The 23,497-nt window shown below is 40.1% G+C and overlaps 1 protein-coding gene across 2 annotated transcripts in view; it reads left to right on the top strand.

The window, feature by feature from the left end:
* ANKRD44 (ankyrin repeat domain 44) overlaps positions 1–23,497 on the top strand; it is a 195,866-nt gene that overhangs the window by 36,188 nt on the left and 136,181 nt on the right. For both annotated transcript variants that reach the window (XM_012809197.2, XM_023516908.1), the window contains exons 2-3: positions 848–926; positions 12,454–12,524. In XM_012809197.2, coding sequence (XP_012664651.1) covers positions 848–926; positions 12,454–12,524 — 150 coding nt within the window. The remainder of the gene's footprint in view (positions 1–847; positions 927–12,453; positions 12,525–23,497) is intronic.

Genomic DNA, 23,497 nt, shown 5'->3' with positions numbered 1-23,497 from the left:
GTGAAGGTCCTATCTTGGCTCTGCTTATACATCTGTGAGGTCTGGAGGAAATTTCTTAATTTATTTGCCCCGATCTTCTATTGTCAAATATAAAACAAAGATGGTAATGTCTACCTCATCTCTTAGCTTAAATGTCAACATCTGGCTGCTTTTATTATGATCGCCCCTGTTAAATCCCATACCCTGTTTTAATTTTGACATAGCCTGTATCATCATTTGAAATGATTTGTGTGTCATTTACTTATTTGACTGTTGTCAGCCTCCTGCCTGAATGGGAGTGAGGGCTAGGGCCTGCTGTAGTCTCAGAATTAGGTTCCTGGCGCAGAGTAGGCATTCAGTAAGGATTACATGAATAAGCGAATGAGCAATAGTCTAGGCAATAGTTAATGAAGACAAAGGAGAAATGACTGTACTTATGTTTAATGTCCTTGTGAACCATTCCACTTTGTTCTCTTAGAAAGAAAATAAATGACTGAAAGCTTTGAACTGTGTTGCTAAGACAGGTTAAAGGGGTTTGAACATTATTTTTATTTTATTTTATTATCATACTAAAGGTTTAAAAAGTACTGTAAATTGAAATTGATCATCCAGTGCATAATGGTCCATCCTTGGCTGAGCGGGGCTTTAGTAAAAGGATCAGGTAGGCAAATACTCGCTCTGCAGTGTGACTGGAGGGTATATGGAGAGGAAATGTATAACTGGAACTCAGCTGAGTAGGTGTTTGGCCTTTGTGCTCTTCCACAAGCATCGACCTTGGAGTGAGTGTTACCTCTTTTTATGTATGTCTATAAAAGCCACCTCCAGTCGCCACTGACCTGTTGTATATCTTTGACATTGTTTGTTTTAGGATTCTGAGAAACGAACCCCGCTTCATGTGGCCGCATTTCTGGGAGATGCAGAGATCATTGAACTCCTGATTCTGTCAGGTAAATAACTACTGTACTCAAAAACAGTTACAAATGAAAGTTTAAATGACCAGTTTACTAGATTGACTACTAAGATGAACTCTAACAAAATTCTTTATGGTGTTTATGGAAGTTTACCTGATGAGTGATTTTATCTGTGCATGAAGGGCAATGTAAGAAGTTGTTCTTATTGGAAAATGGTTTCTTCAGTAAGATTTTTAGATTGCTTTGAAAGTCTGGTTCCTGGCTGTCTGGTCAGGTCCAGCATTGTTGACAAATTCAGTATATTTAGATATCTTTTGATTTTTTTTAATTATAGAAGAATAAAAGGAAAGGAAAGAAAATTAGTTTAAAGTCTACATGAACATACATCCCCCACACTACATACAAGGTGTGTATGCATATATATACTTTATAGATATTCGCACATAAATACACTATATGTATATACTGTATAGTGTGTATACCTTATGGATGCCATATACTCATACATTACATATGTGCCATATATACCATATTATCCATTAAGTATGTATACCCAGTGATTGTGTATATTTACACATATTTAAATTGGGCTGCAAAACAATACAGTGTTTTGCTGCGAATCCTTGACTGAATATGTGTTAACAATATAAAGACGTGGATGGCAAGGAACCACATCAATTTCTGGATAGTGGTTACCTCTGAGTAGGCAGGTTGAGTGAGGAATATCTTCAGGGAAGGGCATAAAAGGAACTACTACAACTTTTAAAATATTATATGTTATTATATTATATGTTTAAAAATTAGAAGGAAATTTGGCAAACTTGTTAAATCTGGCTTGCGTGTACACTGGTGTTTGTGATACTATTCTTCTTATTTTTCTATGTATTTTAAATATTTTGTCAGACTTAAAAATGCCAATGCTTGTATTTTTGGAAGCAAGTATGCTCAGTACATCCCACCAAACAGGTTTCCAGAAGCTTTCTGCACCTTCTCCCTTGAGTGTGTGCTAGACAAACCCTGAAATGAATCTGAACCTGCGGTTCACGGCAGATCGTCTGTGGACAGGTTCTTTTTCTTCCTCTTCCTTTCTGTTTTGGGAGATTAAAATCCAGAGGAAATGCCTCTGCCCATGGACTAGGCAAAAGGTTTATAATAAGGTTTTGTCTTTGTTTGCAGTAGTAAAGGGAAACTGTAGAATTCCAAAAGCAGCTGTGCAAAGGTAGGAGCTGTTATGCGCATTCAAGCAGATGTGAAAAACGTGGTGGGAAAGAAAGAGGGACTGTGCTGTGACACCAGGAAGATTCACACTGCCCTTATTTTTGTTGTGTTCATGTTCTTGAGGTGGGTTTCCCCAGGAAACAAGTATTCTGTACCTCCAAACCTGCGTGCCCTGTGCTCCTGACAGGAGCTAACACGTGGAGGTTAGATTTCACGGGCATTCTTTGCACTCCTGAGAACAGGCCTTTCTTCCTTCTAACAAATCTAAAGACATTCCAGGCTGTGTTCCAAATAAACATGTTTTGTTTGGTGTTGGCATAGACTATGGCTAAGAGCCAGAACACACCTGGCCAGTTGCCCTGGCAGTTGGAATTTGGCCCATGGAAAATTGTAGGCAGAATCAGTGAAGGTATAATAAAGAGTTTTGTGTTACCAGAATCCAGCTAGCTACCTAGCTTTCTTAAATAAATAAATAAATAAATAAATAAAAATAAATAAATATTTTTTTCGTTTTCCCCCCTCCCCCAAATAAATGAAATTTTTAAAAGAAAGAATTCTGTGATGTGATACCTAATGCTTCCAACCAGCCATACCCACTACTCAAATGTTCTATTAATATCTCAGAGTCTCAGAGGAATGTTTGTTTCACGAATGTGCAAAGTCAAAACTTTGTCTTTAATTCCAACTTTACGGTGTTCTTTCTACATCTGAAAGTGAAGGTTTTTATTTTGTAGCATGAAGTTGACCCTGTTTTGGGTGTGTGTGGCATTTCGGGCCAGTGATTGTTTGAGAAACTTGGCTTCATATCACCTTCATGAGGGCACAGAATCCACCAGTTTCCCTTTAACTCTGGCCGAGTGAGTAGAGTGTGTGAACTATGGCACATATCTTGATCTCTACACCTGTTTGGTCTTGGAATTACTGAGATGTTAATCTCTTTAGTGTCATTTTGGTTCAACTTGTTATGGAATTTTCCCTTCTTCTTCCCATCAAATTAGGAAGACTTAAGGCATGGGGGAACATTGGAAAACCTTTAAAAAATTTTTTTCTTTTGGGGGGGCACTTTTATTCAACTACGGAAGTGGAGGCAAACTCTTAGAATTCACATGGCTTTTATTTTCCTTGATAGGTCCTTTATTCAGTTCATATATTATATTCCTAGTGTTGCAAGAACATGATGATTTCATATCTGAGTTTGCATCTGGCAGCTGACCCTTTCGGGAATCCAACCAAACTGTTTTCCAGTTTAATAATGAATGAGGTGCTAATGAATCCCATGTTGGACAAATAATTTGGCCTTGCCAGAACAATGCATTACAGCTGCATTCTCCATTGTTGTATTAACTTAGAGAGCATGGTGTAACCCAAGTCTGCTAAATTCCTGCTGACATCTCCTGTTAGCCAGGCCGATGGAATCCTGAATGCCTCTCTGCAGACAGGGAGGACAAGGTCTTGGGGGAAGAATTCAGGCCTTGCAAATTTTATCTTCTCATAACTGCTAGTTCTCATTCTGGCTTTGTTTCCCTCCAGCTTCTGTTTAGGAACTGGCTGAGTTTGGATTAAAGCAAAGAGAAGGTCAGTTGTGTCAGTGAGATCCAATCAGTAGCTAAGATTTAAGAGACTAAGGTTGAGAGGCAGGAGGCAGATCGCATAGAAAATTGACCACAGTAGGAATACCCTATCCGGAAAACTGTTGAGGGTGAGCAAGGATTATAGGGTCATGGGTTGAAGGAAGAAATACTCCTTATCACCCTCTGATAAGGAGTATTTGTGAGGTATAATTAGTAAATAATATTTTTCAGAGTTTGTGCCACCAAACAAGTGGTAGTCCTTCAAAATAAATTGTGATTTTTCAAAATGAACTTACCACTGCCAATGCAAATTGTCTCCAGAGCTGGTGATGTATCATTCTTTCACTTCCCCTTTTCATAGTGAATATTCATCCTTTGAGGATGGATTTAATATTTTTTATGTGGTGAAATACGGGCGATTAAGCAAGGCATTACTGATTTTGGCTCATGAATTATAAAGTAATGATCTGTTTTCTGGTGAATGTGTAAACTGCCCTAAAGGCAATCCAAGGGGAGTCTTCAACCGTTTTGAACACTTGCCACATACATGGAATCATCACACACCCTTCCAAGGTAACTGCTTTGAAGAACAGCACTCCTGTGCAGTAATAAGATTTGGTTTGTTAAAAAAAAATACTCAGTAGGAGGCTGATCTCATTTATTATAATCTTATTTCATATGATCTTTCTTTTATGCTTATTTCAACAATTAAAAGCTGAAGTTTGAATAAATCAGCCCTAAAAATCTATTACTGTCTTTGACCTATAAGTTTTTCAGTCACTCTGTCCCTTTTATCACATTACTTCTTTTTCTCATTGTTCTGCTTTTTCCTGTTGGACAAGGTTAAGGGAACAGAAATAGTGCCTCTGGAAAAGGTGCTCAGAGCTCCCTTTACTCCTGGTGTCTGTGAAAATAAAATGAACAGGTAATAGGGAGAAAGGTGAAGAGTATTCTTAATGTGTCACTAGAGTTTGGGCCCGATACTCTTGGTTAGGCTTTTGTTTCTGAAGAATTGGTAGAGCGTAGGCGAGGGCTTATTTTCACATTTAAACTTTAAAATGTCCTTGGGTAAAAGAGCATTTGCCTTGAAATCATTAGATGTGCACACCGTGTCCTTGGGCACCTGACAGGCAGGTAAATAACATGAGGCTTCTTTAGAAAAATCAGCTATAAATATTCAATTCAGGGCCAGAACCATCTGACATCTCCCTTTGACATGTAAACAAGATCTGGGAAGTGTTCAGAGGAAGAGGCTAAGGAAGCCAGCCGCAGGAGATGACACTGATGAAATACTTCTTGCATCTCCATTCAGATAACTCTGCTTTGTCAGAATAACTTGTTAGAGGGGAGAGGAAGTTTTCCTGGCAGCTGCCTATTCAACCTCCTTGAGAAGGAGGGAAGGATTTAACGGTCACAGAAAAAAGCCATTTCCTAGATTTCTAATGATGTTTACATTTCTCAAGTGACTCTGAAGCTACTGAGACGATCCTGGTGTAGTTATCTGCCAGCTGTGTATTGCTCTACGCTACCCAGCACACATGAGGGTCATTTTGTCCTTGAAAGAGTTTTTATATCAAAAGCCACATTCTGATCTACATAGAGCTAAACATTTTCTAATATAGTACATAAATAATACTAGTAATAATAATACATGTGAATAAATATAAATAAGGAGAATTAGTAGAAAAATGGGGGATATAGGCAAAAGTATGAACAAGTCATTCTCAGAAAATGAATTACAAATGGCCAGCAAATAAACCTATTAGAAGATGCTCACCTTCATTATTAAACTACAAAATACAAAAATGAGATGTCATTGTTTCCGTTCAGATTTGCCATATTTATTTTAAAATAGCTTTACTGGGGGTATAATTGATATACAATAATATACTGCACCTGGTTAATGTAGACAATTTGATGAATTTGGATAGATACATACACCCATGAAACAGTAACATCACCTCTAGAAGTTTATGTCCCTTTTTTTTTTTTTTTGGGCATTTTGGGTTTGTATGTATGTGTGTGTGTGTGTGTGTGTGTGTAGAACACCTAATATGAGGTCTAGCCTCTTAAAAAATTGTTAAGTGCCTGATGCAGTGTTACTGACTCAGATCTGGAGACTAAGCAATCTCATACCCTGTGAGTGTGCAAACTGGCACACTTTAGAGGGTGGAAAGTACCCATTGAGACCAAAAGCGTGCATTACCTATGACTCATGACATCCATTTTTTATTATTTATCCCAGACAAATATTTGCATAAAAAGTCATTTTTTGGATGTTTATTGTTTGAACATTGATGATGAGATATCAGAAATAACTGAAATACTCATTAGTGGAGGGAATGTCTTAAAAATATGGTGTATCTATGTGGGAATACATGTAGCCATTAAAAGGAATGAACTCATCTAGAAGTGTCAACATAGATAGGTTTAGAAAGTATATTGTTGGCCAGGCACAGTGGGTCATGTCTGTAATCCTATCACTTTGGGAAGCCAAAGCAGGAAGATCACTTGAGGTTAGGAGTTCAAGACCAGCCTGAGTAAGAGTGAGACCCCATCCTTACAAAAAAATAGAAAAAAATTAGCTGGGCATGATGGCATGAGCCTGTAGTACCCGCTCCTTGGGAGGCTGAGGCAGAAAGATTGCTTGAGCCCAGGAATTCAAGGCTTCAGTAAGCTATGATGACACCTGTTCCAGGCAACAGAGCAAGACCCGGTGTTCATAAAAAAGAAAATGTATATTGTTGAGGACAAGGAAATTCAGAATGTTAGTACACTATAATAAAATTTATGTAAATATATATTTATTATATTTTTTTAGAAATAATTATGTAATATTTTAAATACACACACACAAATGTTATACTGACGACCCAGTTTAATTCTCTAGGGTTTCTTTGGATGCACATACTTTCACATGAAGGCATAAAAGCAACTAGATGCATCTGTATCAAACTTAGAGCAGTGGTTAACTTCATGGAGTGGGAGAGTCCAGAATTGGAGGAGATACTGGAACAGACTTTAGCTACATTGGTAACAATCCATTGTTTAAAAGAAGAATACATTCATGTATTCCTTGTATGACCAAAACATGAAGTAAAACAGGTTTATTGCTGTTCATTTATTTTGACAGATAAATTTGCATAGCTTCAATCCACATCAGTTCAGTTGAAGAGTTATTGCTGTAAGTTACTTTCAACCAGTAGCATCTTTCAAATAGCAACTATTAGTTTTGGTCTCCCCTGTGCTTAAACTATGACAGTGGCACATGCTTCCTAGTCTCTATTCCTCAGTCCCTGACTATGCTCCAATAAGGGTTGGCAAATTATTTTATAGGCAGTGATCTCTGAGCTTTTGTGGTATATCTTCTAGACTATTCAATGTTTTTACAAAAATGGGATTGTTCTATAAGTAATATTTGAGAATTTACATTTTTCACATAGCAATAGCTTGTGAATAGTTGTCCAGTCATTAAGCATTCTTTTTTTTTTTGAGACAGAGTCTCATGATGTTGCCCTAGAATGTGGTGACATCACAGCTCACAGCAACCTCAGACACTTGAGCCTAAGTGATTCTCTTGCCTTAGCCTCCCAAGTAGCTGGGACTACAGGCGTCCGCCACAATGCCCGGCTATTTTTTTGAGGTTGCTGTTGTTATAGTTGTCATTGTTATTTAGCTGGTCTGGGCTGGATTCAAATCCGCCAGCCTCAGTGTATATGGCAGCGCCCTACCCACTGAACTATGGGCACCACCTTATTAAGTATTCTTATAAAACATCTTGGCTACATTGTACGGCTGCTATACAGTAAATTATTTAACTAACTCTTCTTTGTCTAACAACAAAGTTGTTTTTGGTATTCACCCAAAGTTATTTTCCCTTAAATACATGTTATAGAGCATCAGAACGCACACATGAAAGACAGAAGTGGATTGCCTGTATAACAGAGAGTGAGGGTGAGGAGAGTAGGGAAAGGGGGAAGGAAAAGAAGGAAAGCAGGATCGAAGGTCAGATTGGGATGTGCAGTGGCCAAAGCAGGTGGCCATAGGTCTGGGCGTGGACCACACGAATCACATGCACCTGCCCTCTTTGGTATCCTGGTGGTCTGGCTGGTGAGGGAGCTCCAGGATGAGATGCTTAGGACCAAAATGTGGTGATAAAATGGCAGTTAGAGAGACAGCGAAAGCTTCCCTAAGATTCTAGAGCTCTTTCCCCTATGGGACTGCACGGACATCAGGGGTCCTGACTTTCCCCACGTGAGCTTGCTTTGCCTCCATTCTAGGCTGGATCACTGTAGTGACTGAGGAAAGAGGAAGGCATGAGAAAATAACCACAGTAAGACCAGCAAGGAACTCATCGTTCACAAAAACTTATTTTTTTTTTCCAATTCCGACTGTACAACTAAGGTCATTTACAGATCCAAGGGCAGTCTCTATCCCCTTACTCTCACCTGGGGTTCACCCCTTACTCTCATCTGGGGTTCAGGTAGGAGAATCCTGGAAGACACTGGGCTGAGCCACTTTATATGGAAAGAATGAGGAATATTGTTATTCTTCAAAGGCCACTAACCCAGAAGAAAAATAGTATAAAAAAAATCAACTTAGCCCTTCCTCCACCTCCACTCTGTTATTTTTATTAAGAAACACAAAACCTCAAATGCATTAGCTTTCTTAAAAATATTTTGTTAGAAAAGATTTCAAGTATTCAGAAAACTATAGAGAACAATAATACAGGCAGCCATATACCTTCGTTCAAGTTCTAAGAAATCTTACATTTTTGTCGCATTTGCATTATATATTTTTTTTCAGTTTTTTTTAAATTAAATCATTGCTATGTACATTAATGCAGTCATGGGGTACATTGTGCTGGTTTTATATACAATTTGAAATATTTTCATCAAACTGGTTAACATAGCCTTCACGGCATTTTCTTAGTTATTGTGTTAAGACATTTATATTCTACATTTAGTAAGTTTCACATTATATCTTTTTTTTTAAAGCAAATAAAACATTGAAGACACAGTCGCAGCCCTTTGGGGACTCTGACTTCAGCCCTTTTCACACTGTTCCCTCCCTGGAGGCAACCACTGTCCAGAATTTACATCTATTCTCTTTAGCTATATTTTTTACTTTTATTTCATAAATATGCCTTCAGAAACAACATACAGAAATATAACTGGTATTATGCCAGAGCTATAATTCTGCAACTTGATTTTTTGTTTGTTTGCCTGGGCTGTTCGAACCTGCGACTTGATTTGTTCATTCAGTGTCATGACTTTGAAGTACATCTGTTTATATACAGAACTTCCGTCTTCTGTTTATTTCTTTGACAGCGTGTAGAATTCCATTGTACAATGATACCATGACCTATTTATCCATTTTCCTCTTAATCAACATTTAGGATTCCAATTTCTTCTTGTTACAAATATGATGTGGTGAACATCCTTACACATGTGTGAGTTTCTCTAGGGTATGTGATTGGGTGGAGTTGCTAGGTGGCCGGGCATGCTTGTTGGTGGGGCACACATAATGATGGTAGGGCACCCGTGCCCTCAATTTTGCTAGGTAGTGTGACATTGTTTCCCAAAGAGGGTGGACCAATTCATTCTTCTACCAGCTATATCTTAAGTCTTCCTGTTGTTAACTCTTGGCATTGCCACACTTTATCGTTTTCATCCATTTGATGGGTGTGGAATTACCGGTATGCTAATGTTGCTTTTCTCCCTGATGAATTATGAGAAGTATCTTTCCATATGTGTTTTACCATTCAGGTTTCATCTTGCACTTAAACTTTTAAAATTTCCCCAAAATTTAAAGCATAAAATTTACTCTGCCAAGTACTATGAAATGATAAATGTGAATCCAGCCTTCCTGGACAGCATGAAATCTGAATGGTGTTTGTGACATGAGGGCCAAAGAAACAGGTCCCAAATAAGTATTAAATGTGCATTGGGATGACCAGAGAGAGATGTGGTATGAACACAGTGCGGTCAGATTTACCACACAATGTGGTTGTATGTATTTTTGACCCAAGAAAAGTCCTGACAACTAGGTGGGTAATTTTAGAAGGGTTTAGTGGCTTCCAGAATGTTAGAAGAGGAAGTACAGGACTTGAGGGGATTAGTGCTGTTTGTTTCTAAACCAGAAAGTTGGGCTGTGTGACCGTCACCTGGCACGCTGTTGGAACAAGGGTGTAAGAGAGGAAATATAAAATTCATTTGTGGTAGTGGCAATTTTCTTGTAAAATTTGCCAGTTTTGCTGTTCTTAATCACTTGGGTTTCCTTCTCCCCAGCATTGTCTAGCACTTGAGTCTCCCTTGCTCTTTTTTTTAGAGACAGAGTCTTACTTTGTTGCCCTTGGTAGAGTGCTGTGGTGTCACAGCTCATGGCAACCTCCAGCTCCTAGGCTTAGGTGATTCTCTTGCCTCAGCCTCCCAAGTAGCAGTCTCTCTTGCTCTTTAAAAGATACATTTTGTCCAGTCTCTAGGTGGTGATGGTTCTTTGTGTTCTTCAATCTCTATGTTTGGCTTCGCTTCCTTTAGAGGGTAAGGATCATGCCTTTCACTGCCCTTGAACATTTGAGTCAGAGATTTAGAGGTGAATGAGACGTTAGAGATAATTTGGAAATAAGAACTCCTAATATTTTTTTCTGGTGCTTTGAAATTGATAAAGCACCTTCATATTCATTTTGTTCTCCCACGCACCCAGTGAGGTGGGTCTGGGAAGTGTTGTTGTTGTTGTTGTTTAGCCTCATTTTATGAATTAGTGGCACTTGGTTATTGGGCCAGAAGGAGCTGAAGTCAGAACTCAAATCTGGATCTTCTGCCCGTGAATCCCACTCAACTTCCCTGACTGCATTCATGTTATACCAGAGCATTTAGCCCGTAGCTTCCTGCTACTGGAGCTGGAGATGCCTGCTGCCTTTGCACACTTACACTGACTTATTATAATCTACTATTTTTCTTTTCCTTTTTGTAAATTACCTTTTTTGAGACAGAATGTCACTCTGTTATCTTGGGGTTGAGTGCCATGGCTTCATCATTGCTCAAGCAACCTCAGGCTCTTAGCCCCAAACTACCCTCCTGCTTCAGCTTTCTGAGTAGCTGGGACTTCAGGTGCCCACCACAATGTCCAGCTAATTTTTCTATTTTTAGTAGAGATGGAGTCTTGCTCTTGCTCAGGCTGGTCTCAGACTCCTGAGCTGAAGCAATCCACCTGCCTCGTCCTCCCAGAGGCCTAGCATTGCAGGCTTGAGCCACCATGCCTAGCCTTACTATGATCTTTATTGAGGTAAGAGGCTTGAGCCGTTTCAGGCAAGTTGGAGTTAGTAGAATTAGGATTAAAATTTTTAACCTTAGTAAATTAAGCAACAGTTCATTAGTGGCTCTCAACTGTGGTTCCTGAGGAAGTTTAAAAAAATACTCATCCTGATCCCATCTCAAACCAATGAAATCAGAATGGTGGCTGAAGAGGAATCATTCTGTCTCTTTGTTTTATGGATTCCATTTTTTTTGAGACAGAGCCTCAAGGTGTTGCACTGGGTAGAGTGCCACAACATCACAGCTCACAGCAATCTCCAACTCCTGGACTCAAGCAAGTCTCCTACCTCTGCCTCCCAAGTAGCTGGAACTACAGGCAACTGCCACAATGCCTGGCTATTTTTTGGTTGCAGCCGTCATTGTTGTTTGGCAGGCCCAGGCTGGATTGGAACCCACCAGCTCAGGTGTATGTGGCTGGCACCTTAGCTGCTTGAGCCACAGGTGCCGAGCCTCCATTCTTGTTTTTTATGTTTAATGCTGTTGCATTTGTTCTTCAGTTAAAGAAAAAAATAGTGTTAAGTTCTATGATTTGTTATTTCTTTTTAGCCAGTGCCTTGAACTAAACTTCTAGCTCTCTCATACCCATGACTGTCTACTGCCTTTTTTTTTTAAAGGTTTTTATTGTTCAGCTGTTGACTGGCTTTGACCTCACAGAAATTACTCAGCCTATGCTTCCACCCGACTCCCTTTCTCGGTACTTACCCTTGAGGTGCTCCTGCCTTACTTTCCAATTTTTCCTTCCAAATCCAAGGATTGTCCTTCCACTCTTCATCCTCATGAGCTTCATTCCTCCTTGTCCTGTGGCTAAAATAGGCTTCTGTACTTGGCATTTATAAGGAGAGCATACATACTGTACTTTCCCCTGTTCCCTTTTTATAGCCCTTTTATAAACATTCCATCTCTGACTAGAAGACTGATCAAAACTCTGAACTCCCCAAAGGAAGCTTGTGTTGGGTGTCTTAGCTGTTTAGGTGCAGACTTGGCAGGCCTGGGCTTGGGACGGCAGATTGGGAAGGTGTCATGGAAGGACATCGTACCTGCCTCCTATGAATCCACTCACGGGGAGGTCTGCTCCATGGTGCAGATGTGGCTTTGTGGAGTTGAGCGTGAGGCAGTCTCTGAGTGGGAGCTGGTTTGGGCTCATATTTGAGCCCATGTGCCTACCCTAGTTTGAGAAGGCCATGAGCAATTTACACAGGCTTCCTATCTTGTCTATCTAAAAGCATCTTCCTTGGGAGATATCTGGTTAGCCTTAGAGAAATAACTAGAATTTTTAGTTAAAGCAGATTTAAGCTGGTCACCTAAGCCAAGATTAAATCTTGTCAGAACACGACTAATGCAAATAAAAGAAAAGCTAGTGGCTATATTTGGCAAATGGGAAATATACAGCATTTGACTTACTATCACCAAAAGTCCCTTAACTCCACTATGTCTCTAACTTGTACTGTTTGGTTCCAGGGGCTCGTGTGAATGCCAAGGACAACATGTGGCTGACCCCACTGCACCGGGCTGTTGCTTCCAGAAGTGAAGTGAGTGATTATCTTATTTGATCTAATACCTAGTGTCCCTAGAAAATGGATTCTTCCCAGTGAATTTAAGGATCCCTAGTAGTGAGCAAAGGATGTTTACCACTAATGTAAGAGGGTTACCAACCCAAACAGCTGTTTATGAGAGCACATCCTGCATGCCACACATGGTGTTGGGGCACGTCTGGGGTAGTTCAAAATGGATACTATGATTCTTGGCTTCGGCATGCTGTCTAGAAGGGAGGTAAACCAGAAGGAGATCAGTATGAATTCATAATTAAATTAGAGGAGGAAGCAACTAACTGCCTGCTTGAATAGAGGAAGGCTTCCAAGAACAGGTGTCAGCTGAGATGATCTGTAAAGGATGAGGAGAGACTTAGCAGGTCAAGAGGAGAGAGGCTGAGCAGGGCACTAAACCTGTCAGAGGACAAGAATCATGGAAGTGAATGAATGAAGGGCTTAGATGTAACTGGAACTCAGGGTGAATGGAAGGTAAGTCAGATAGTAGAGGCTGGGACAGGTGGCAGAGAGCCTAGTGTTCCTCTGAGTCATGGAGAATGATCACAGCAGAGGACTGGTGTGCTCCACTCCATGTTTCAGAAAGACCACTGTGGTAGAAGTATGGAAATGGGCTGGAGGGAGTGGGATTGCAGGTAGGGGTGCCTGTATGGAGTTAGCAGAGGCCTGAAGTAGCTGGGATAAGGGCACAGAGAGTAATTGATGATTTGAGACCTAATTAGAGGTAAACCCAGCAGGTTGTGGCACTTGTACAACCCCCATGAGAGCAGGAATCTGTGGTTTGTTCCTTGATGTATCCCAACTCTGTACATTCTAGATGTTCAAGATGTAATTCCTTGTCAAATGCTGGAAATTCAGGAAAATGCACTATGGGAGGCTGAGGCAGGTGGATTGCTTGAGCTTATGAGTTTGAAACCAGCCTGGGCAAGAGGGAGACTCCGTCTCTAAAATTAGCCAGGTGTTGTGGCAGGCGCCTATAGTCTCAGCTGCTTGGGAGGCTGAGGCAAAAGGATCACTTGAGCCCAAGAGTCTGAGGTTGCTGTGAGTTATGACATCACACCACTCTACCAAGGGTGACAAAGTGAGAGTTTGTCTCAAAAAAAAAAAAAAAGGAAAATCAGACAAATATATCATCTATTATTATGTATACAGGCCTAGAGCTCAGGCACAGGGAGGATGGTCACAGAAACCATGGAAAATGCATCACCTGGTGCAGAGGAAGTACAAAGGATAAGAAGAGAAGACCACTGTGGGGTTGAAGGTGGCTGGGAAGCCTAATGAATGTCAACCTTGAGGCCTGGGCAGAGAAGATGCCCACCATGCAGGGATATGAGAGATGCTAACCGTGGATGCACTTGGTGTTGGATGAATAGCCTTCATAGCCAAGATGACCAAGTGCAGCTTCTCCTCTGGCACTGAACAGGGTGGTATTCTTCAGGTCAGCGGAGGAGCAAAAGATGTTTTTGAGAATGAATATAACAAAGTCACAGGTGTCTTATGGCTGACATCAATGTCAGCTTTTCCTCCTTGGCAACTATCTTGAAATTTCAAAATATACTTGGCAGGTGACAGCTTAGTACTCATAGTCTTCCTTGCTGTTCTTTGTGATTTGAATGGTTTGTAAAAGGAGTTAGATGTATTCTCTTTCCAAATTGCCTGCATGGAATGAGGGAGGTAAATGATTGTCAACTGCCTAACTCAGTTCCTGGGGAATTCAGAATCTTCTTACAGTCTTACATTTTATTTCTATCTTATTTGGGAAAACAGGTGCAGTGGGCTGCCTGAGTTGATACAACTAGCTTCATTAGACTGGCTCCTTCATTGGGAAGCATTTCCTGGGAGCGTTTCTTTTTAAGACTATTTGTACTTGCTGATGGAGTATCAAAGAAAACTAAGACCCAAGGTCCCTGCCCTTAGGAAATGAAAGAGAAAGGCACAAAAACAGATTACTCAGCAGTCTATTACCTATCCCAAGTATTTCCCACCTTTGTTAGTTCAACTAGTTGCAAAAGCTTCAATCCTCAAAACACCCATTTTCCATCAACCTTCTTTAGTGAATCCAGTCAACCCAAAGATGAGAAAGACATTTGTTGCTTCTCCAAGTAACCAGCTCCCTCTGCAGGTTGCTGGGGGGGAAAATCCCTTGCAAGTCTTTTGCCAGACAAGAATTAAATGCAAATAAACCCTGAATTTTGTAGATAATCAGGAACATGTATAAGTTCACAATCAGAATATCTTTACATTAATAAATCATAGCAAGTTGAGAAGTCTCTAATGAAAATTGGAGTCTCTGTAACCATTGTTAGAGTTGATGATGCAATGGCCATCTTAACTGCATTGCTGTGTTATAGAACATCCTAAATTCAGATCTCCTTTTCCTTTTGAATTTGGTCAGATTGCCATTATTTTATAGCTTCCCTAACTAATAGTTGGGAAGAGAGAAGTAGGCTTAGGAGAAAGAATAGAGAAAGTTTGGACTGGCATTTCAGAATTAGGTTATTAGCACTTGCCAAAGGAAATATGTAGTTTCAGCATGAGAGATGGCCAGGTTTATTGGTAAGATTGGCAAGCACTGATGCTATTTACATGACCGTACATTAAAAAATATTTCTTCATTGAAAAGCTCATAAACTCTATACTGTCTTCAAAGCTTCTTTGCTTATAAAACATAGGTAATTGATCTTTTAGAGTTCAGAGTTCAATAAGGGAAACAAAACCACCATGAGAACTATAGGATAAGATATTTACTATAGGAATTAGACCTTATAAAATTGTGTGAGTTGCTGAAGAATTCTATGTAAGAACTGTCACTTTAGTTTCTGTGTGTCCCTGAAGTCATAGTATATCAACAGGGTCTACAGTTGAAAAGAAAAGGTAGATGTACAACCAAGGAGAACATGGACAAACTGGAACTCATGTCTGTCCCAACATTATGGACACTGATGACTTGCAGAAGAAACCAAAGGAAGTGGTAGGATCTGAAGAAGCATCTAGCCAGGTGCTGTCCTGCGCCAACATGGCGATCAAGCCCATTTCTGACATAGCATGCAAGCTGCAATAGTACTTGGTGCCTGACACACCAATCAAGCTGCTGTTTCACTTATGTCTTCCAAAACTCATGTAGATTTCTTTTGTGACCAATCCCACACTATAGGGATGGGGATTCTGGGAAATGCAGTTCAGCTTGGCAAATTTGGCACAGATCAAAGCCACCCAAGAAGTTATACTTGTCCCTATATTTGTAGCATCTCACCTGTGCAGTATACACTTTTGACAATTGTTTTTTGAGTGATTCATTAAAGACTGGGTTTTCAATGTAAACCAGAATAACAATTATCTGTGTAAGTGCTGACATAGGCCTGGGATGTGCCCCGTGAGAATGCTGGTGGTAATCATCTTTCATGCATGCATATTGATCTCTCAGGGTTCCAAGTTCAATCAGGGAAGCACAGTTATGGGGGTTTATGCACTACAAGCCAAGTTAGCCATTGAAACCTGCACAATCAGGACTAGTTCCCAAATTGCATGTAGCATAGATATCAGTATGAGTCAACATTTATGAGCCTTTTTTCCATCTAGACAAGATTTATGTTCATAATTCTGCATCTGGAAAAACCATGTGTGTTGCTAAGGTCATTTCCTGAGCATGTTATAGCAATAGGAGCATTGGATCATGATACTGATTAAGCATTTATCCATGCCTGACATGTTCTCCACAGACAAGAAGGCAGATCAGGACATGACACCCCCTTAAAAATCTTCCAATGTACAGTTGAATTCTAGAGAAAAATATCGAAGGCTTATTTGATACTGACCAGGCTGTCTGTGTGCTTCCTTCTTGACCCAATCCCATAGCCACTTGGATCTAACCAGCATTGTCTCCTTATTGCATTCCTGAGGGCTTCACAGGCTGGATCTTCCTTTTTCTCTGACTGTTCTCAAGGCTATGAAGAAATCAAGAGAGACTCTTACCAAAATACTAGAGAAACATAGTTTGCTAGCTAAGGTAGATAAACAAGATTTGAGGCTGCCAGGGAGAACTATTTCCTATCATTTCTCCTGTTCAGCTCATTCTTGTTGCTTCTTTGTTTTTCTTTCTTAGAAAAGAGCAGCTGTAGAGGGAAGAAATTAAATGTATACAACCCAGAGAGTCTAACACAGGTTTATTGAAGCCCACACGGTGGAAGGCACTATTAAGTGTGCTGTGAGGGGGGGCTTACGGGTGTACAAAGTGTGGCTTTTGAGGACAGAAAACCAGATGCACAGCTCCACTGCAGAACTTCGCTTGAAGGCAACCAGCCTTTCTCAGCCTTCCTGCCATAATGAGCTAAAAGTAACATTGGAGAATTGCTAGACTTTTCACTTCCCTGTTCTAGAGACAATCTTATGGTTAGAAAAGTTAAAAAATGGTTGTATCTTGTCCTTAGAGTATAGGATTGAGGCCCTTGTGTTGTGTAAGTGCTGTCATATAAGTAATTTTTTTATGTGAATATTTATAGCTAGGCAGTAAACTAAGGATGTTGCTTTTTTTTTTTTTTTTTTGAGACAGAGACTGACTCAGTCACCCTGAGTAGTCCTCATATGGAGGACTAAAATGTTATTACTTAAATTACCTCTATGATTATAAAAATATGTTTACCTATAAAACATAGGTTGCACCTAGAAATTAAGCATTTCATAATTTTTTAGTTAGAATGAAGATGAGTGGGGTAGGGGGCAGAGGCAAGATGGCCAACTGGAGCTAGCTTTCCACAGAGACTTCCATCCAGAAGGAGAGTTAAAGGACAGAAGTTCAGCAAGTAAGGTGATGAGTTGGAGCTGAGCCAAGAGAGAAGGTCGAAGAATGCACATCAACCCTGCTGAGCCGAGCTATGACCCCAAGGAAACAAACAATAGGTGCAAAATCCATTGCCAAGCAGATGGGAGTCCCCTCCCCCATGAGAATGGCTCACAGTATACTCTTTACAAACAAGCAAGCAGAGTTCTGACATTCTCCTATTTTATCCCACAGGAGAGCCCCTCTAAAAACTAGAACTCCTTCCCCAGAGAGGACCTACTAACACTAGTTGCACTCTTCTGGCAGGCCTAAAACTGTATAAATTCTCTACCTGAAGTTCTGAACTCCCAGCACTCCCCTCCACTCTCACCCTGAGGTCTAAAAGCCTGTCCTCCATGGAGGCCAGATTCTGGGGTGTTTTATCAAGAGGTGTGGACAAGGTGTAGGCTGTTGCAGGTCTGTGCTGATTCTGTGACACAGAGGTAAAGAGAGAACTGTGGACTGAGAGGGAGAGGGAGAAGTGGTGCCCTGTGGCACAGATCATCAGTGGCAGTGGTGGGAACAATAGAGCTCACAACCCTGGAGATATTTTGGAGAGACACTCCCTGCCTCTCCTAGCAACTGTTGGTAGCCACTGGCAGTACAGATCTAGGACAGAAATGCAGGCCCCTATGAGTAAAGGATATGCCTGAGGAGGTACCTGCCTGGGTGGGGCTGGGAGGGGACAGAGACTAAAATAAGTACTGTGCAGAGATGGCATACTCCCAGGGGGGGCTGAGTCAGAAGTGCTGCTTTAGTGAGCCTAAGAAGCACCCAGCTCCCAGGGGAACATAGCTGAGACAAAAGCAGGCAGGGCAACTGCACCAGCCCAGGGAGAGGCCAGAACTGAGAGCTGAATGTGAGCTCTCACCTCGCCCACCCCAATACAAAGTGCAGCTGAGACAGAGATGTCAGCTCCATGAGAATTGGTGCAATGGCGGTGGCACAGGGCGAGACTGAGCCGCAGTTTCTGTGAACTCAAACAGAATCACTAATTCAACCTGAATATAAGTGGCAACAACATCAATCTGAGGTGGGACTAGAACTGAGTGAACTGCCCCAGTTTCCATTAAGCACCCGAGGTTGTCAGATTTCACCTCCCCCTGCTGTCTGGTGGCAGAGTGTAACAGTCTGGCGGAGGAGACATAGATCTCCCTCTGACTCAGGCAGGCGCAAATCCCTAGAGCATCTGCTCATTGGAGGGAAATGGGTCACAGACCTGTGGAGTTACCAGTGACTGGGTGTGACAGAGGTGTAAGGTAGGGAAGGAGGCATTAACCTTTCTGGACTAATTCATTTGCTGAGTGGGTCCTTCTGACTCCATGGAGTACTGGAGTGAGTCATACTCGAGTTGCCAGCAGACTCCTGCCTTCTTTCTTTTTTTTTTTTTTGTAGCAACAGAGTCTCACTTTGCCACCCTCAGTAGAATGCTATGGCGTCACACTGCTCATAGCAACCTCCAACTTCTGGGCTTAGGTGATTCTCTTGCCTCAGCCTCCTACGTAGCTGGGACTACAGGCACCTGCCACAACACCTGGCTATTTTTTTGTTGCATTTTGGCTGAGGCCAGGTTTGAACCCGCCACCTTCAGTATATGGGGCCAGTCAGTGCCCTATCCACCGAGCTACAGGTGCCGCCCCAGACTCCTGCTTTCTAATTGCTGGAGACCTTTTGAACTCTCCCACTTGAAACTAGGTGTTGACTGGCACAATTGATTTGGAACTCTTGAACTGGGCCAATCACCTGAGGGCTATCCAAAGTGATACCCTGGATGTGTGGTTGTGGGAAGGTTTGATTTTCCTTTTCTAGTTGTTGCCCATGGGGGGCAGGGTGACTTAGTTGTTGGTATTTCTCCACAGCTGAGACTTCAATCCAGTTACTGATTCACTAGAAGTGGACAGAGACCAGTTGAAAACAAGACAGAGCCATTTAGCCCCACCACACCAGGCAGGTCCCCAGTGTCTCAGGCTGTAGCACTGTATGGGTCCTTTGCAAAGCTCTAGGGGAAAAGGTACAGACACCAGTCCCAGCTCTTGGACAAAGGGCTGGTTAATACCTACTCCAGAAGCCCCCAGTCCAACTTCACCTTATCTGCTCATCTAGCCAATGGTGTAAAATAATCATGGGGCGGAATCAGTGGAAAAACTTTGGCAACATAAATAATCAGAGTAGATCAACTCCCCCAAGGAAGGACATGGTGGTTACACCAGAAGATCCCATTCATAAATAAATGGCTTTGAATTCAGAATTTGGATTGCAAATAAGATTAATAGAATGGATGTAAAGTTGGAATTAGAAATTCAGGGAGCATTTCAAAAGTTGTCTCAAAAGTTCAATGAATTCAAAGACAAAATCACCAAAGATTTTGACACACTGAGACAAGAACTTGCAGCCCTCAAAGATCTGAGAAATACAATAGAATCCCTCAGTAACAGAACAGATCAGGCAGAAAAAAGGATTTTTGACATTGAAGACAAAGCTTTTGAATGCTCCCAAATGCTCAAAGAGGAAGAGAAGTAGAGAGCAAAAACAGATTATTCTCTCAGAGAGCTCTGGGATAATTTGAAGAAAACTAATATTCGCTTTATAGGAATTCCTGAAAGCGATGAAGTGGCTTCAAAAGGGCCAGAGCCTCTACTCCATGAAATAATCAAAGAGAACTTCCCAGACATTTCAAGAGTTTCTGAAATTCAGATAGCAGACAGTTTCAGAACCCCAGCATGACTCAATCTGAATAAGACATCTGAGACACATTATAGTTAACTTCCCCAAAGTTAATATGAGAGAGAAAATTCTGCAAGCAGCCAGACGTAAGAAAACTGTAACCTACAAGGGGATGAATATTATATGATCTCTCTGCTGAAACCTTTCAAGCTAGAAGATGGTGGTCATTGACTTTTAATCTCCTAAAGCAAAATAATTTTCTTTAAAATTATTTTAAAGAACACCCAATCTCAAGTGGGAGAGTTCAAAAGGTCTCCAGGATCCTTTATCCAGCTAAAGTAAATTTCACTTATTATGGCAAAATTAAATACTTTAATGACACACACATATTGAAGAAATTTGGCATAACTAAACTAGCTCTTCAGGATATTCTCAGATCTATCCTCCATAATGACCAGCACAATCCTCTACCACCAAAATAAACTTACTCAGAAATTTTTGATCAAATTCCAACTTTCACAGTGGTGAAAGGATTTAAAATGTCCACTGGACTTTTGAAAAACTCAATACCCCCAATTCTACCAGGCTTATCAATATTCTTAATTAATGTGAATGATTTAAATTGTCCTCTAAAGAGGCACAGGTTGGCTGACTGGATACAAAAACTCAGGCCAGATATCTGCTGCAAACAAGAATCTCATTTACCTTAAAAGACAAATATAGACTCAAGGTGAAGGGATGGTCATCTACATTTCAGGCAAATGGAAATCAGAAAAAAGTAGATGTTGCAATTTTATTTGCAGATACAATAGGCTTTAAACCAACAAAAGCAAGGAAGGGTAAGGATGGTCACTTCATATTTGTTAAGGGTAACACTCAACATGAGGAAATTTCAATTATTAACATATATGCACCCAACCAGAATGTGCCTAAGTTTATAAGAGAGACGCTAACAGACATGAGCAACTTGATTTCCTCCAGCACTATAATAGTTGGAGATTTTAACACTCCTTTGGCAGTGTTGGATAGATCCTCCAATAAGAAGCTTAGCAAAGAAATTTTAGATTTAAACTTAACCATTCAACATTTGGATTTAACAGACATCTACAGAACATTTCATCCTAACAAAACTGAATACACATTCTTCTCATCAGCCCATAGAACATCCTCCAAAATTGAGCACATCTTAGGTCACAAGTCTAACCTCAGCAAATTTAAAAGAACAGAAATTATTCCTTGCATCTTTTTGGAAAATCATGGAATAAAAGTTGAACTCAGTAACAACAGGATTCTGCAGACTCATAAAAACATGGAAACTAAATAACCTTATGTTGAATGATAGCTGTGTCAGAGACAAGATTAAGAAAAAAATTACCAAATTTTTGGAACAAAATGATAACGAAGACATGGATTATCAGAACCCCTGGGATACCACTAAGGCAGTCCTAAGGGAAATTTATAGCACTGCAAGCCTTTCTCAAGAGAACAGAAAGAGAGGACGTTAACAACTTAATGAGACATCTCAAGAAACTGGAAAAGGAAGAACATTCCAATCCCAAACCCAGCAGAAGAAAAGAAATTACCAAAATTAGAGAAGAATTAAATGAATTTGAAAACAAAAGGATTATACAACAGATCAGTCAATCAAAAAGTTGGTTTTTTGAAAAGGTCAATAAAATAGATAAACCTTTGGCTAACCTAACCAGGAAAAAAAGAGTAAAATCTCTAATTTCATCAATCAGAAATGGTAAAGATGAAATAATAACAGACTCTTTAGAAATTCAAAAAAACCTTAAGGAATATTACAAGAAACTCTATTCTCAAAAATCTAAAGGCAATAGACCAATACTTGGAAGTATGCCACCTTCCTAGACTTAGTCAGAATGAAGTAGAAATGTTGAACAGGCCTATATGAAGTTCTGCAATACCATCAACTATACAAAATCTCCCTAAAAAGAAAAGCCCAGAACCAGATGGCTTCACATCAGAATTCTACCAAACCTTTAAAGAGGAACTAGTACCTATATTACTCAACCTTTTCCAAAATATAGAAAAAGAAGGAATACTACCCAATAATTTCTGTGAAACAAATATTACCTTGATCCCCAAACCAGGAAAAGACCCAAAAAGAAAAGAAAATTATAGACCCATATCACTAATGATATTAACGCAAAAATATTCAACAGGATCCTAACAAACAGAATCCAGAAACACATCAAACAAATTATACACTATGACCAAGCAGGTTTTATCCCAGGGTCTCAAGACTGGTTCAATATACATAAATCTATAAATATAATTCATCACATAAACAAATTAAAAAACAAAGACCATATGATTCTCTCAATTGATGTAGAAAAAGCTTTTGATAATATCCAGCATCCTTTCATGATCAAAACACTTAAGAAAATGGATATAGAAGGGACATTTCTTAAACTGTTAGAGGCCATCTACAGCAAACCCACAGCCAATATCATGTTGAATGGAGTTAAATTGAAATCATTTCCACTCATATCAGGAACCAGGCAAGGTTGCCCATTGTCTCCACTGCTTTTTAACATTGTAATGGAAGTCTTAGCCATCACAATTAGGGAAGAAGAGGCGATCAAGGGTATCCACATAGGGTCAGAAGAGATTAAACTTTCATTCTTTGCAGATGATATGATTGTATATCTGGAAAACACCAGGGATTCTACTACAAAACTGTTAGAAGTGATCAAGGAATATAGCAGCATCTCAGGTTACAAAATCAACACTCATAAATCTGTAGCCTTTATATATACCAACAATAGTCAAGGACTGTATTCCGTTCAGTGTAGGGCCAAAGAAGATGAAATATTTGGGAGTTAACCTAACAAAAGACATGAAAGATCTCTATAAAGAGAACTATGAAACTCTAAGAAAAGAAATAGCTGAAGATGTTAACAAATGGAAAAACATACCATGCTCATGGCTGGGAAGAATTAATGTTGTTTAAAATGTCCATACTACCCAAGGAAATGTACAATTTTAATGCAATCCCTATTAAAGCTCCACTGTCATACTTTAAAGATCTTGAAAAAATAATACTTTGTTTTATATGGAATCAGAAAAAACTTCAACTAGACAAGACGTTACTCAGAAATAAAAACAAAGCAGGAGGAATCTCACTACTAGACATCAGACTATACTATAAATGGATAATGATCAAAACAGCATGGTACTGGCACAAAAACAGAGAGGTAGATGTGTGGAACAGAATAGAAAACCAAGAGATGAACTCAGCTATTTGATCTTTGACAAGCCAATTAAAAACATTCAATGGGGGAAAAGATTCCCTATTTAACAAATGGTGCTGGTTGAACTGGCTGGAGACCTGTTGAAGACTGAAACTGGACCTACACCTTTCACCATTAACTAAGATAGACTCTCACTGGATTAAAGATTTAAACTTAAGACATGAAACTATAAAAATACTAGAAGAAAGTGCAGGGAAAAC

This window comes from Otolemur garnettii, unplaced genomic scaffold, assembly GCF_000181295.1.
Source record: "Otolemur garnettii isolate 467f Iridium unplaced genomic scaffold, OtoGar3 scaffold00100, whole genome shotgun sequence".
NCBI lineage: Eukaryota > Metazoa > Chordata > Mammalia > Primates > Galagidae > Otolemur > Otolemur garnettii.
Note: the sequence above shows the minus strand (reverse complement) of the source record. Positions and strands in the feature narration are given on the sequence as shown.